General features: G+C 44.1%; 1 protein-coding gene across 1 annotated transcript; it reads left to right on the top strand.

Annotated features, from left to right (window-relative positions):
* The first annotated feature begins 365 nt into the window (after positions 1-365).
* Positions 366-16,836, top strand: LOC118391475 (phosphatidylinositol transfer protein beta isoform-like). Its single transcript, XM_035782910.2, has 6 exons — positions 366-646; positions 12,565-12,642; positions 12,825-12,935; positions 13,082-13,204; positions 13,464-13,548; positions 14,367-16,836. Exons 1-5 carry the CDS (start codon positions 497-499, stop codon positions 13,509-13,511), a joined length of 510 nt encoding a protein of 169 aa, XP_035638803.2. The 5' UTR covers positions 366-496; the 3' UTR covers positions 13,512-13,548; positions 14,367-16,836.
* The last annotated feature ends 81 nt before the right edge of the window (positions 16,837-16,917 follow it).

Below are 16,917 nucleotides of genomic sequence, written 5' to 3'. Positions count from 1 at the left end.
GCAGTATGTAAAGGGTTTACTGGACAGGTGTGGGAAATGACCAGTGACTAGTACTATTCAACAACATACTGTAGCATTAGACTGCACCCACAAGCCCAAACAGATAATCAGTTAATTAGCTTAGCTGTGGGGTTTAAATAGGCCTTAGGCATCCCAGGACTCCATGCAAGACTTTCTCAGTATGAGATTCCCATTGGTTCTCCATTCAAGGCATTCTCAAGCTTGCAATTGGCTGACATTTTAAGGCCACTATATAGAGGAAGTGAACACTAAAGCCTTCTTGGAATTAGTTTCTTTCCCACCACAGAATCCATAGAATCAACTTATCAACCATTTGGAATGGTACACCCAACATGGCCGCCATCCTGACCCACATCAGCAAGAATGAATTTATGCTTTGCCAGGCTAGATTAAAACATGGACAGAAATTCGATTTGTCTCCTTTTCTTTCATTGCTCACTTTTCTTTTCTCCTCCTCTCCCTCCAGAACGAGTATATGAAAGATGACTTCCTGATAAAGATTGAGACGTGGCACAAACCTGACATGGGAACTCTAGAAAACGTGCACGACTTGGATGGTCCTACGTGGAAGACAGTGGAGGTGATTCCCATCGACATCGCAGACAAAGATGTGGTGGCCCATGGGGTGAGTGGGTGTACGCTCACACACACTAGTTGAATACGTGGAACACTATTTGAAAAAATTGATCATTCCTCTATTGCGCATCAGACCTGACATCACTGTATTGGCTAAAGCAGTGAGTTTTTAACCACTCAGCCATGTTAGATCAGTGACATCAAGATGGCTCTTTTCCCAAGTGGTAATGTAGTCTGTCCCCTGTCCCAGGCACTGATGGTTATGTCACCAGGGTATTTGTCTCCCCCACGTGGAGGAGTTGTGTCACTGCATGTTGACTGGTTGTCTCTGCCAGTCTACCTCCCTGCCAGAATCCCCCCCTTTTGCATGAATGTGCACTCACTCAATTCTTCATTGCTGCGACTTGCTAGTTGAGATTTCTGATCATGTTAGGCTGCGTTTCATTTTATGTCGGTTTGATCACGGGGGAGGCACTAGTATTATCTGCAGTTTTCGGTTTGGCTAACACATTTGAAACAAATAGTCTATAAATAAATCTCTTTGCCAAAATTCGGCATCTCTCCCATGTTTTATTGGACTAGTAGTTGTTCTGAAATGTTTATTGCTTGCCTGTGTGCCACAGAAAGTATTTATTTGACTCTAGCCACAAATTTAAGGAAATTAGAAGGGGGGTTCGGTAAGGCTATTTTCTAATTTCCTTAATTTTGTGGCTAGAGTCAAATACTTTCTTTGGCACACACTACTGGTCAACATGATCTAGAAAAATGATTCTGAAGTGTGTCAGGCCTTGCAGTCCCAAGCTGGAAGGAGTGGGGGTGGAATTTCAGCAGGCAAGAAAATGGCCTTGCCGAACCCCCCCTTCTAATTTCCTTAATTTTGTGGCTAGTGTCATACTTTGTGGCACACATCAGAGTCAAATACTTTCTATAGAACAAACTTCACGTCAGGATAGGCAACCGAAAATAATAATGTATGTGTGTTATATTAAAAATAGAGGGAGAAAAATGTAGGCAAGCAATGAACATTTCAGAACAACTACTAGTTGAATAAGACATGGGAGAGAGAACAAATTTTGTCAGAGATTTATTTATAGACTAATACACTTGAAACAAAAAGCCAAGCCGAAAACTGCAGACATTACTAGTGTCTCCCCGCGATCAAACAACCATAAAAAATCAAATGAAACGCAGCCTGACATGATCAGAAATCTCAACTAGCATTGCAAGTTGCAGGGTGGGGGATTCTGTCAGGGGGGAGATTTTCAGCACAACACCGGAACAAAGTTCCTTGTTAGTCGCACAGTCTGCTCCTCTAACGTTTGTGTTACATGCTTCTGTCCATGAAAGATTCCTGCCAGTCTAGTGTCATTCCTAGTCCTGTGTCTGCTGCTGTTAGCCTGGCAGTCTAGTGTCATTCCTAGTCCTGTGTCTGCTGCTGTTAGCCTGGCAGTCTAGTGTCATTCCTAGTCCTGTGTCTGCTGGTGTTAGCCTGGCAGTCTAGTGTCATTCCTAGCCCTGTGTCTGCTGGTGTTAGCCTGGCAGTCTAGTGTCATTCCTAGTCCTGTGTCTGCTGCTGTTAGCCTGGCAGTCTAGTGTCATTCCTAGTCCTGTGTCTGCTGCTGTTACCCTGGCAGTCTAGTGTCATTCCTAGTCCTGTGTCTGCTGGTGTTAGCCTGCCAGTCTAGTGTCATTCCTAGTCCTGTGTCTGCTGCTGTTAGCCTGCCAGTCTAGTGTCATTCCTAGTCCTGTGTCTGCTGCTGTTACCCTGGCAGTCTAGTGTCATTCCTAGTCCTGTGTCTGCTGCTGTTAGCCTGGCAGTCTAGTGTCATTCCTAGTCCTGTGTCTGCTGCTGTTACCCTGGCAGTCTAGTGTCATCCCTAGTCCTGTGTCTGCTGCTGTTAGCCTGGCAGTCTAGTGTCATTCCTAGTCCTGTGTCTGCTGGTGTTAGCCTGCCAGTCTAGTGTCATTCCTAGTCCTGTGTCTGCTGCTGTTACCCTGGCAGTCTAGTGTCATTCCTAGTCCTGTGTCTGCTGCTGTTAGCCTGCCAGTCTAGTGTCATTCCTAGTCCTGTGTCTGCTGCTGTTAGCCTGCCAGTCTAGTGTCATTCCTAGTCCTGTGTCTGCTGCTGTTAGCCTGCCAGTCTAGTGTCATTCCTAGTCCTGTGTCTGCTGGTGTTAGCCTGGCAGTCTAGTGTCATTCCTAGTCCTGTGTCTGCTGGTGTTAACCTGGCAGTCTAGTGTCATTCCTAGTCCTGTGTCTGCTGGTGTTAGCCTGGCAGTCTAGTGTCATTCCTAGTCCTGTGTCTGCTGCTGTTAGCCTGGCAGTCTAGTGTCATTCCTAGTCCTGTGTCTGCTGCTGTTACCCTGGCAGTCTAGTGTCATTCCTAGTCCTGTGTCTGCTGGTGTTAGCCTGCCAGTCTAGTGTCATTCCTAGTCCTGTGTCTGCTGCTGTTAGCCTGCCAGTCTAGTGTCATTCCTAGTCCTGTGTCTGCTGCTGTTACCCTGGCAGTCTAGTGTCATTCCTAGTCCTGTGTCTGCTGCTGTTAGCCTGGCAGTCTAGTGTCATTCCTAGTCCTGTGTCTGCTGCTGTTACCCTGGCAGTCTAGTGTCATCCCTAGTCCTGTGTCTGCTGCTGTTAGCCTGGCAGTCTAGTGTCATTCCTAGTCCTGTGTCTGCTGGTGTTAGCCTGCCAGTCTAGTGTCATTCCTAGTCCTGTGTCTGCTGCTGTTACCCTGGCAGTCTAGTGTCATTCCTAGTCCTGTGTCTGCTGCTGTTAGCCTGCCAGTCTAGTGTCATTCCTAGTCCTGTGTCTGCTGCTGTTAGCCTGCCAGTCTAGTGTCATTCCTAGTCCTGTGTCTGCTGCTGTTAGCCTGCCAGTCTAGTGTCATTCCTAGTCCTGTGTCTGCTGCTGTTAGCCTGGCAGTCTAGTGTCATTCCTAGTCCTGTGTCTGCTGCTGTTACCCTGGCAGTCTAGTGTCATTCCTAGTCCTGTGTCTGCTGGTGTTAGCCTGCCAGTCTAGTGTCATTCCTAGTCCTGTGTCTGCTGCTGTTAGCCTGCCAGTCTAGTGTCATTCCTAGTCCTGTGTCTGCTGCTGTTACCCTGGCAGTCTAGTGTCATTCCTAGTCCTGTGTCTGCTGCTGTTAGCCTGGCAGTCTAGTGTCATTCCTAGTCCTGTGTCTGCTGCTGTTACCCTGGCAGTCTAGTGTCATCCCTAGTCCTGTGTCTGCTGCTGTTAGCCTGGCAGTCTAGTGTCATTCCTAGTCCTGTGTCTGCTGGTGTTAGCCTGCCAGTCTAGTGTCATTCCTAGTCCTGTGTCTGCTGCTGTTACCCTGGCAGTCTAGTGTCATTCCTAGTCCTGTGTCTGCTGCTGTTAGCCTGCCAGTCTAGTGTCATTCCTAGTCCTGTGTCTGCTGCTGTTAGCCTGCCAGTCTAGTGTCATTCCTAGTCCTGTGTCTGCTGCTGTTAGCCTGCCAGTCTAGTGTCATTCCTAGTCCTGTGTCTGCTGCTGTTAGCCTGCCAGTCTAGTGTCATTCCTAGTCCTGTGTCTGCTGCTGTTAGCCTGGCAGTCTAGTGTCATTCCTAGTCCTGTGTCTGCTGCTGTTAGCCTGGCAGTCTAGTGTCATTCCTAGTCCTGTGTCTGCTGCTGTTAGCCTGCCAGTCTAGTGTCATTCCTAGTCCTGTGTCTGCTGCTGTTACCCTGGCAGTCTAGTGTCATTCCTAGTCCTGTGTCTGCTGCTGTTAGCCTGCCAGTCTAGTGTCATTCCTAGTCCTGTGTCTGCTGGTGTTAGCCTGGCAGTCTAGTGTCATTCCTAGTCCTGTGTCTGCTGCTGTTAGCCTGGCAGTCTAGTGTCATTCCTAGTCCTGTGTCTGCTGCTGTTAGCCTGCCAGTCTAGTGTCATTCCTAGTCCTGTGTCTGCTGCTGTTAGCCTGGCAGTCTAGTGTCATTCCTAGTCCTGTGTCTGCTGCTGTTAGCCTGCCAGTCTAGTGTCATTCCTAGTCCTGTGTCTGCTGCTGTTAGCCTGCCAGTCTAGTGTCATTCCTAGTCCTGTGTCTGCTGCTGTTAGCCTGCCAGTCTAGTGTCATTCCTAGTCCTGTGTCTGCTGCTGTTAGCCTGCCAGTCTAGTGTCATTCCTAGTCCTGTGTCTGCTGCTGTTAGCCTGGCAGTCTAGTGTCATTCCTAGTCCTGTGTCTGCTGCTGTTAGCCTGCCAGTCTAGTGTCATTCCTAGTCCTGTGTCTGCTGCTGTTAGCCTGGCAGCCCATTCCTGTCCTCCAGAGGATAGGCCTGCGCAAGGCACTTTACTGACATACCGCTGACGTGCCATATTGTACAGAACCTAACATAACAGCTTAATCCGGAGAGTTCTGCTCGTAGACTTGACCCTGTGTAGTAGTGATGGATACAATTACGTATCGCATTATCATTTTTGGGACAATCGAAATTTGACTGAAAGTATAGATTTGTACGTTTTTATAAATGTTTTGTTACTATAGGTAGTGTTTTCTAGCACTAGTCGTCTGTATCTACACCAAAACTCCAGTAATTTTCATCCAATAGCTTGTTCTCCATCTTCTTTATAAATAGTGAGCCAACATGTTTCAGCACTTTTATTTCCCTAACTGACCAAAACTCGAGTGGTGTGTCTTTGAGAGCTGCCCTCTGGTGGTGCACAGCGCTCACATCTGATTCAGTACATCAATGGCTGCGGTCCAAACACTTTAAAGACACACCCTATCCCCTCAGCCCTCATATTAAGTGGACACTTCTGATGACGTATCATGGCGTCTGACGAGTATACACTTGCAGGGCGAGGGAGGAAGGAATGAGTTTTAAATGGACCGCCCTCGGCTGGAAATTCGTCACTCGATCATCCTGTGATGATTGTGTTTTCAGCCAACGGTAGATTGTGGGTGCTTATATGCGCTACAGTCAATTATGAGTGCCTGACTACTTATATTAAATATATCATTATTAATATACGCCTGCTGTATGATAGCTAGCTAACGTTAGCCTGCCTAGCGGGAACTTCTGAAGGAAAAACATTTTTTTCCTACAATTTCCAAAAGATAACCAAACAAAAACATATTCTTTTTACGTAGTAGCAACATTTCTAGCTTATTTGCATTTGTTTTTACTTACACTTGTATGTTGACTTCTCCATTGTTGTTTTTAAGTTTTTGCTGATTTTTCTTAGCGGATGTACAATCGTCGTAAATTGAATTATGGGGGAGTTTCAGGCCCGGAGCGAACATAATTGTACACTCACAAAGCCGACTAAAAACGAGGGCTTAGGGGCCTTACGTTGTAAACTTCCTTTGCTTGGCTAATAATTTGGACCACCCTCCAAGATGGCGACGGGGGATTCCCCCAAGGGCATAAGGTGGACGAGGGTGTGTCTTTTTAAGTGTTTGGACCGCAGCCAATGACTAGAACAAAATGGATGGGTGTCCCCAAGCACTGTAGCTGAGAAACCATGCTCTTCTCTGTCTGTAGTCAGGATACTGTGTCTGTAGTGTTAGTCTCATGTACAATACTGACTGACCACTCAGCCGGTAGTGTACCAGGACTACAGTGCAGTGACTCCTGTACAGTACCCACAGCAGCCATGTAATAACACTAGGGGATCAGTGGTAGGGCCACGCCTTAATCGGAGGGACCATCTGCTGCAGGTACACACACAGGCCTGACGGATACAAATGGGGACAAGGGGAGAGCCTGTGTGTGGTTGTGTGTGCGCCTGCCATCATGCTGCTCCAATGGCTTTCCTGCATCATAAGGGCATGGCGTTGATCTCTGTTCCCCAGAGCGTCATATCATCCACTCTTCTGCTTCTACACACAATATGTGAAAATCAAGAAATATGGAGCGGCTTCATTCCAGATACTATTAACTCAATGAACAATAGTATATATACAACTCCATGTCATGAGTTTCCCTGTGTGCGTGTTCTCTCCGGCAGGACTAGAATGGAGCTGTACTGTGTGTATATATATATATATATATTGTTGTCAGTATCAGGGTTTCTATTAGGAAAATGTTGCACCGCACAAGTTACCTTGAGATTTGTATTTATTGGACATTTGAGAAATGTATCAGTCATCCATATGCATTGGGTGCGTACCCATTAAGCCATCCACTCACACAGCCAGCGCCATCATATTGGCTAAATGAGCCTCATGTACATGTCCTTTAAAAGCAGCCTATAGCTAATTACAGAAACACTATTCCTTGTTTTGATGTGTAGCATATGCAACATTTTATAGTCTATTTTGTTTTTTTACTTTCCTAAAACAATAATTGTCCCAACTCACGGTTCAGCTGTCTGAGATTTGACCACTAATTAGGCCTATATTAATGCCATAACAAAGGGCTTAAATACTTATTGGCTCAAGACATTTTAGATTTTCATTTTTTAGCAATTTGTAACAATTTCAAAAAACATAATTCCACTTTATGGGATATTGTTGGTAGGCCAGTCATTTTCTTTCTTCAATTTAATCAATTTTAAACTCAGGCTGTAACACAACAAAATGTGGAAAAGGTTGAGGGGTGTGAATACTTTCTGAAGGCCCTGGGCATACTGTAGGGCGTACTGTATTAGCTCAGCTACCTCGTACCCATGCACGTTAATTCAGTACTGGTACTCTTTGTACATAGCCTCATTATTGTTGGATTCAAAATTGTGTTACTATTTCTTCTTTTGTTTTAGCAAATATTGTTCTTACAACAGGTGTAGCAGTTGAAAAGTATTTGGCACTTGTGACCAATAAAATTGTATTTGAGTAGCCAATCTGACAAGTATAAAGAAATGAATGTCGATGTCGTAGAAATATGCCTGCGGTATGCTATCTCTCTGGGGCTAAGAGTAAGCTTCTCTTCCTTTTATGTGCACTCCTTGACCAAATAGTATGTGGACACCTGCTCGTCGAACATCTTATTCCACAATCATGGGCATGAATATCAATTTGGTCCCCCCCATTTGCTGCTATAACAGGCTCCACTCTTCTGGGAAGGTTTTCCACTAGATATTGGAACATTGCTGCGGGGACTTGTGGCCAAATGGAAGCAAGAGCATTAGTGAGGTTGGGCGCTGATGTTGGTCGATAAGGCCTGGATCGCAGTCAGTGTTCCAATTCATCCCAAAGGTATTTGATGGGCTTAAAGTCAGGGCTCTGTGCAGGACAGTCAAGTTCTTCTACACTGATCTTTACAAACCATTTCTGTATGGACCTCACTTTGTACAGGGCCGCATTGTCATGCTGAAACAGGAGAGGGCCTTTCCCAAACTATTGCCACATAATTAGAAGCACAGAATTGACTACAATGTCATTATATGCTGTAGCGTTAAGATTTCCTTTCACTGGAACGAAGGAGTCTGAACCATGAAAAACAGCCCCAGACCGTTTATTCCTCCTCCACCAACTTCACAGTGGGCACTATGCATTTGGGCAGGTACCGTTCTACTGGCATCCACCAAACTCCGTTCCGGCCGACAGACTGCTAGATGGTGAAGTGTGATTCATCACTCTAGAGAAGGCATTTCCAGTCCAATGGCGGCGAGCTTTACACCACTCCAGGCGACACTTGGCATTGTACATGGTGATCTTAGGCTTGTGTGTGATCTCAGGCAGCTGCTCGGCCATGGAAACCCATTTCATGAAGCTCCCGACGAACAGTTCTTGTGCTGACGTTGCTTCCAGAGGCAGTTTGGAACTCGGTACTGAGTGTTCCAAAAGAGGACAGACTATTTTTACGAGCTATGCGCTTCAGTACTCGGCGGTCCCGTTTGGGTTTGTGAGTTTGTGTAGCCTACCACTTCGCAGCCAAGCTGCTGTTGCTCCTAGACATTTCCACTTCACAACAACAGCACTTACAGTTGACCGGGGCAGCTCTAGCAGGGCAGACATTTGAAGTACTGACTTGTTGGAAAGGTGGAATCCTATGACGATGCCACTTTGAAAGTCACAGAGCACTTCAGTAAAGCCATTCTACTGGCAGTGTTTGTCTATGGAGATTGCATGGCTGCGTGCTCAATTTTATACACCAGTCAGCAACTGGTGTGGCTGAAATAGCCAAATCCACTCATTTGAAGGGGTGTCCACGTACTTTTGTGTGTGTGTGTGTGTGTGTGTGTATATATATATATATGTATGTATGTGTATTTGTATATGTGTGTATATACATATATGTGTATATGTGTATATGTGTGTGTGTGTGTGTGTGTATATATGTGTGTATATATATATATATATATATATATATATATACACACATGTACAAAAAAATTGATTTTCTTTCAAAAACAAGGACATTTGTAAGTGACTCCAAACCTATATGTGTATATATATATATATATTTTTTTTTACATTTAAAATAACATCAAATTGATCAGAAATACAGTGTAGACATTGTTGATGTTGTAAATGACTATTGTAGCTGGAAACGGCAGATTTTTTTAATGGACTATCTACATAGGCGTACAGAGGCCCATTATCAGCAACCATCACCCCTGTGTTCCAATAACACGTTGTGTTAGCTAATCCAAGTTATAATTTTAAAAGGCCAATTGATCATTAGAAAACCGTTTTGCAATTATGGTAGCACAGCTGAAAACTGTGTGCTGACTAAAGAAGCAATGAAACTGGCCTTCTTTTAGTCTAGTTGATTATCTGGAGCATCAGCATTTGGGGGTTCGATTACTGGCTCAAAATGGCCAGAAACAACTAACTTTTATGAAATTCATCAGTCTATTCTTGTTCTGAGAAATGAAGGCTATTCCATGTGAGAAATTGCCAAGACACTGAAGATCTCGTACAACGCTGTGTACTACTCCCTTCACAGAACAGCGCAAACTGGCCCTAACCAGAATAGAAAGAGGAGTAGGAGGCCCCGGTGCAGGACTGAGCAAGAGGACAAGTACATTAGTGTCTAGTTTGAGAAACGGATGCCTCACAAGTCCTCAACTGGCAACTTCATTAAACAGTACCTGCAAAACACCAGTCTCAACGTCAACAGTGAAGAGGCGACTCCGGGATGCTGGCCTTCTTGGCAGAGTTCCTCTGTCCAGTGTCTGTGTTATTTTGCCAATCTTAATCTTTTCTTTTTATTGGCCAGTCTGAGATATGGCTTTTTCTTTGCAACTCTGCATAGAAGGCCATCATACCAGAGTGGCCTCTTCACTGTTGATATTGAAACTGATTGATTGACAGACAGATTTATCTTTATTTATATGAGAGAGTAGCAGCAGCATATGTGGAGAGTGTGAAAACTGAGCACATTGAGCTCCATCTGTGACAGCAGGATAGCTGTTTTCCAAGCAATTGTATTTTAAAATGTTATACAATCGGGAAAACAGATTTCTTTCTCCTGGAGCATTTTCTTCCCCCCCAGAAAAGGGGAGAGGGAGAGAGTGGCTCGCTCAACACAGCTGCAGGCCCCAGCGAAACGGGCAGGCAGTCAAACACTTTCAGTACAGGATTCATGAGGATAATGTACAGTGCCTTGCGAAAGTATTCGGCCCCCTTGAACTTTGCAACCTTTTGCCACATTTCAGGCTTCAAACATAAAGATATAAAACTGTATTTTTTTGTGAAGAATCAACAACAAGTGGGACACAATCATGAAGTGGAACGACATTTATTGGATATTTCAAACTTTTTTAACAAATCAAAAACTGAAAAATTGGGCGTGCAAAATGTAGCGCCACCTTTTGCTGCGATTACAGCTGTAAGTCGCTTGGGGTATGTCTCTATCAGTTTTGCACATCGAGAGACTGAATTTTTTTCCCATTCCTCCTTGCAAAACAGCTCGAGCTCAGTGAGGTTGGATGGAGAGCATTTGAACAGCAGTTTTCAGTTCTTTCCACAGATTCTCGATTGGATTCAGGTCTGGACTTTGACTTGGCCATTCTAACACCTGGATATGTTTATTTTTGAACCATTCCATTGTAGATTTTGCTTTATGTTTTGGATCATTGTCTTGTTGGAAGACAAATCTCTGTCCCAGTCTCAGGTCTTTGCAGACTCCATCAGGTTTTCTTCCAGAATGGTCCTGTATTTGGCTCCATCCATCTTCCCATCAATTTTAACCATCTTCCCTGTCCCTGCTGAAGAAAAGCAGGCCCAAACCATGATGCTGCCACCACCATGTTTGACAGTGGGGATGGTGTGTTCAGGGTGATGAGCTGTGTTGCTTTTACGCCAAACATAACGTTTTGCATTGTTGCCAAAAAGTTCAATTTAGGTTTCATCTGACCAGAGCACCTTCTTCCACATGTTTGGTGTGTCTCCCAGGTGGCTTGTTGCAAACTTTAAACGACACTTTTTATGGATATCTTTAAGAAATGGCTTTCTTCATGCCACTCTTCCATAAAGGCCAGATTTGTGCAATATACGACTGATTGTTGTCCTATGGACAGAGTCTCCCACCTCAGCTGTAGATCTCTGCAGTTCATCCAGAGTGATCATGGGCCTCTTGGCTGCATCTCTGATCAGTCTTCTCCTTGTATGAGCTGAAAGTTTAGAGGGACGGCCAGGTCTTGGTAGATTTGCAGTGGTCTGATACTCCTTCCATTTCAATATTATCGCTTGCACAGTGCTCCTTGGGATGTTTAAAGCTTGGGAAATCTTTTTGTATCCAAATCCGCTTTAAACGTCTTCACAACAGTATCTCGGACCTGCCTGGTGTGTTCCTTGTTCTTCATGATGCTCTCTGCGCTTTTAACGGACCTCTGAGACTATCACAGTGCAGGTGCATTTATACTGAGACTTGATTACACACAGGTGGATTGTATTTATCATCATTAGTCATTTAGGTCAACATTGGATCATTCAGAGATCCTCACTGAACTTCTGGAGAGAGTTTGCTGCACTGAAAGTAAAGGGGTTGAATAATTTTGCACGCCCAATTTTTCAGTTTTTGATTTGTTAAAAAAGTTTGAAATATCCAATAAATGGCGTTCCACTTCATGATTGTGTGCCACTTGTTGTTGATTCTTCACAAAAAAATACAGTTTTATATCTTTATGTTTGAAGCCTGAAATGTGGCAAAAGGTCGCAAAGTTCAAGGGGGCCGAATACTTTCGCAAGGCACTGTACTTTACTGTTTGACCAAATCATGGTTTTAGCCTCCTAAAAGAGGATGTTTTTAATGAGGTGAATGAGTGCCTTGTAGGCTTTTCACTGTAGGCATACACTCCAAATGTAGTTTTACTTCAATGAAAAAGGCCTTCATCTTCGCAATCAATAATAGCCTAGGCCAAGTCTCTCTCTTTCGCTCTCTCCTCAGCAGAACGGCAGCCCCGGACAATTTGGCCCGTTACAATTTTATTCATTGGCTTTTCATTTATTTTATCTACCAAAATCTGTAAATGACCGGCTAACGGAAACTCTGGTCAGTATGCATGTGTGTAATGCATGTTCTGTCCTACATGACTATAATGGGTTGTAATGTGTATATACACTGAGTGTACAAAACATTAAAAATGCCTTCCAAAAATGTTGTTGTAACACCCCCTTGGACCTCAGAACAGCCTCAATTTGTCAGGGGAGAGCATACAAGGTGTCAAAAACATTCCACAGGGACGCTTCCCTATATTGACTGCAATGCTTCCAGCAGTTGTGTCAAGTTGGCTGGATGTTCTTTGGTCCACCACCCATCCTTGATACACACGGTAAACTGTTGAGCGTGAAAAACCCAGCAGCATTACAGTTCTTGACACAAACCAGTGCGCCTGGCACCTGCTACCATACACTGTTTTAAAGAGGCTTAAATATTTTGTCTTGCCCATTCACCCTCTTGAGTGGCACACATACACAATCATTCTTAAACCTCCTCCCCTTCATCTACACTGATTGAAGTGGATTTAACCGGTGACGACAATAAGGGATCATGACTTTCACCTGGTCAGTCTGTCATGTAAAGAGCAGGTTGTCGTTGTGAAAGGTATGTTTTTTGTTATTTACTACAGGATTATAAAGCAGAGGAAGATCCTGCTCTGTTCAAATCTACAAAGACAGGCAGAGGACCGCTCTCACCTGAATGGAAGGTACAGGATTTTACCTACTGTCACCATATATATCCCGTCTTGTCTGTGATAGTTAGTCATATTGACACACACACTACCATGCTTCTCTCGTTTGTGGTGCTGGAGGTTAATGCTCCAAAATCAACATTGTAGAAAATAAAAATAAATTTGTCCTCATCCCTCCTGTGTTTCTCCTATGACAGAACGATCTGATGAACAAGACCGACTGTCCTAAGATGTGTGCCTACAAACTGGTCACTGTCAAGTTCAAGTGGTGGGGCCTGCAGACCAAAGTAGAGAACTTTATCCAGAAGGTACAATACTTTTATCTCTTTCTCTCTTTCTCCTTTTCACATTTAGGGCCTCCAATGAGAAAACAGACTGATACCTAATATTGTTGTTCTCTGGTCTCCTTTCATTCCCTCTCCCCCTCTCTCCTCCCCCATCTTCCCTCCTTAAGCAAGAGAAGCGTATTTTCACTAACTTCCATCGCCAGTTGTTTTGTTGGATTGACAACTGGGTGGAGCTGACCATGGCAGACATCCGACGAATGGAGGAAGAGACCAAGAAAGAGCTGGAAGAGGTAAAACACACAATTAATGTCTGACATTTTTTTCATAGGTTTTAGACTTGTTTTTTGTGGTGCATAGATAGGGACAGATGATGAAAAGGTCACGAACACATGATTCCAGAGGCATTGAGGGATCAAGGACCACAATAAACAAAAAATTGCCTATCTAGGACTGACCGTGACCCTCACTAACCCCAATGGCCTTAACCTTTGACCCTCCTATGAAGCTCTTTGATTGGTCCAGCTGACAGTTCTACTCTGCTGCCTTTAGATGCGTGAGAAGGGCACCGTTAGAGGAACCTCGGCAACGGAAGAGTAACCACGCCCCTATAGGTCAAAGGTCAGAGACAGGCTGAGTAAGTTCCCCAACAGGACACAGGAAATGACATCATCGTGGTGTTGGAGACTCATCCTGTACCTGCTCTCATCTCTCTCGATCCCCCCCATTAATTTGTTGCTCATCACGTTTTTCTCCCTTTTCCCTTGTTGCCTTGCCTGTCTAATGAAACAATCTGCTTTTGGTTCAGTCTGTCGTTTGTCTATGGTGGTTTTGGAGTTCTATCTGCATGTGGGGCTCTCATTCCGTTTCTCTTTTTTTCCATGACGTCTGCATCCTGTCTCTTTTTTTCCATGGCGTCTGCATCCTGTCTCTCTTTTTTTCCATGGCGTCTGCATCCTGTCTCCATGGCGTCTGCATCCTGTCTCTCTCTGCAGTTCTGCTCCTCAGCTCCCGCTGCATGACTTCTTCTCCTCCTTAACTCTGAAACCTTTTGTCCCCTTGCTGTCTTATTAACATAGTGTGGTATGTGTGTGGTTCCAGGTGTTGGGGCAGCGCTCCTACCCTGTTGCTCTCTGCCATCTTTCTGCATGTATCATGTTGCCTACAGATGGAAAGAGGAGAGTTTTCACTATGATGGAGATGGGTTGAAGTGATGTGACTGCTAGTAAAGAGGAAACATTATTCTCTATTTCATGAACTAAACATTGGCCATTAGTTCACAATGTAGCACATTTAGCTGTTGCTACATTTTATATATATATATATATATATATATATATATGATGGAAAGAGAGAATATGTTCACTCATCACCTCAGTCTCTCCTACAGACACACATTTTGCCCTTCACTGTGTGATACATGCGTGACTATAATCTGTTTACTTCCTCCGCCAGCTGCGTAGTTCAGGTCAGGTTCGAGGCATGAGTGCTGCTCACGAGCAGTGAGGTCGACCAACCAAACCCTTCCATGATGATGTCACCAAGCTCACAAAGAAGAGGAAGTCAGCTGCTCTATTCCCTGTCTCCCATGATTCATATAGGGGTTTGTCCTGATTGGTCAATAGTAGTGTACCGACTCCCAATCACACGCCTCCTATTCACATTTTAAAAAACGATTTGCACAGAAAGTAAATTTAAATTGCCTGTAACTATAATTGTTAGTTAATTATGAGACAGGCTTCATTTGTATCCAAGACGCTCAAAGCCAATCCTTTTAATCAGACTAGAATGTTATTTTACAGTCCTCAGTATATGTTATAGTTTCCCCCTAAATTGGAATCGGATCACTGATTGGACCAATTTGTTTTTGTTTTATGTATTTTGTTCCCCGTTGGATACTGTATCTGTCATTGCTCTAGTTGGCTTCATCCTTGTTTCGGTCTCCTCCCTCGAGACTAAGATCTGTATAAACCCTTATCCGAGGTGTAGGGGTCTGCAGACTTGAAATAAGTCCAAAATGGCACCCTATTCCATATAGTGCACTACTTCTGGCCAGAGGGCCAGGTCTGAATAGGGTGCCATTTGGGACGTCGATTTAGCACCTCAACCCCTGTCTGACAGGTGGCTGGAGGATGTTTTTTTTTTATTTGACCATGTCCAGGCCTGTTGCTATCTCATGGTTGAGTGGTTTGACATGCATGTATACGATTCCTGCCCTCTGACCGATTTTGTTGCCATTTGTTGTTGCATTGCTGTCCTTTGATCCAATGTGTTTTCCTTTTTAATGTGTTAAGGTTTTAAACATTTCATCCATTGTTTGCCCCAAGTGAGTGTTCGCTGAGTTCATACATTTCAGAGCTGCTAGATCAGCTGTCACTTGTACCTGTAGTTCAGGTGTCATTCTACTGGAATGATGGAGAACAGATGGAATTAAACCCTCCTGCCCCTTTTGCTTTCTGCTTACCTGTAGTCACGTCGCTAATGACTTCGGGGCTAGAATTTGGTGGCGTTGAAATACTTACAAGTATTTGATAGATACCCAGGTCTGCTGCACCGTTAGGAGGGACAGAAATACATTGCCCTTGTGACTGATGTCTCTAGCTGTCCTGTGGGAATACCAGTTTATTTCTACCACTGTAGTGTTGACTGTCCTCTTATTTCATATTCACGGTTATAAAACATGGTCAGGTCCCCTCCAGAGGAGTGTTTCCCAAACTCTGTCCTGGGGCTCCCTGGTGGGGGGCAGGACCGTGTTTGGGGAAAACCCTGTTCTAGGTGACCTCTATCTCCAGTACTGTAATTATATATAGTAGGGAGCTGGCTCAAATGGCACCCTGTTCCCTATATGTAGTGCACATATAGTAGATAGGGTGTTGAGGTTTAGAATAGGTTGTATTACTCTTGGAAAGTTTGTCAGATCAGTGGGCAGTCCAGACACTGCTCTGACAGGTTAGGATTGGAGAAAGTAATGTTCCTAGAGCTGTGACTTAGGTCAAAATGTTCCGCTTTCAGCCATACTGTAGTTATTACCCCTGTGAATGTAGTGTGTCTATGGGATAATGCATGTCTTAGTATGCAAAGAAAATATTTTTGTGTGGATAATCACACATTCTCCATCAGCGCAACCATGTAGCTACCTGCTGCAGCATTAACAGATAAGGATATTTGATGAAGTATCTACTGAAAATGGATAGTTTATTCCCGTTATCTTGTTTTACATTTTGATCTCCAGGATCATGAAGCCTTGGAGTGAGAGAGACACTGTTAAAAGGATAAGTTGTATTCTTTTGTCTGTGTTTCTCCTGTTTTTTGTTGTTGATTTTACCCGTTCCTGTTGGGTCGCACAGCTGCATCCGACAATGGCTGCACCTACACAGGCAGCCCAGTTGATCTATTTTTCCCTCCACATCCCATCAGCTCATCTGGCTGGTCAAAAGATGAGAATTTGGCTGCCTGTGTAGATGCAGCTAATGTGACCCATAACTGTCGCAGGTGATGATTTGGATTAGTGTTTATAGAAGTACCAGTGATGTGAGCCAGGGTTAGAAAGGCCTAATGGAGTATCACTTAACTCAGTCCTGGGGGTCCCCAGAGGTGCCCCTTTTTCATTATCCCTAAAACTGAATTAACTCGTTTTCACCAAGCCACTGGTTACTTTAATCAGGTGTATTAGTGATGAGCTGGAGAAAAACTGTGTGTACCCCCCCAGGAATGGATTGAGAAACACTGGCCATCAGTCCATTGTATCTGTATGGTCATCATGCCTAAGCACTTGCAAAATAAATTTCAACAATGCATATAAATGTATATTTTCTGATCATGTAGTGAATGTAAAATGTTAATATTTTTGTTTTTCACAGCTTCTGAGCTGTGGCAAGGTCTAGACAATAACAGAATATCTATTAAAATTTAACACAAAACTCCACCTGTGCTGTGCTATTGATTTGACATCACGATTGTGGTTAATCTACTACTGAATATACAGTTAATAAATAGCCTACTCTGT

Source organism: Oncorhynchus keta, chromosome 12, assembly GCF_023373465.1.
Source record: "Oncorhynchus keta strain PuntledgeMale-10-30-2019 chromosome 12, Oket_V2, whole genome shotgun sequence".
NCBI classification, from domain to species: Eukaryota; Metazoa; Chordata; class Actinopteri; order Salmoniformes; family Salmonidae; genus Oncorhynchus; species Oncorhynchus keta.
Note: the sequence above shows the minus strand (reverse complement) of the source record. Positions and strands in the feature narration are given on the sequence as shown.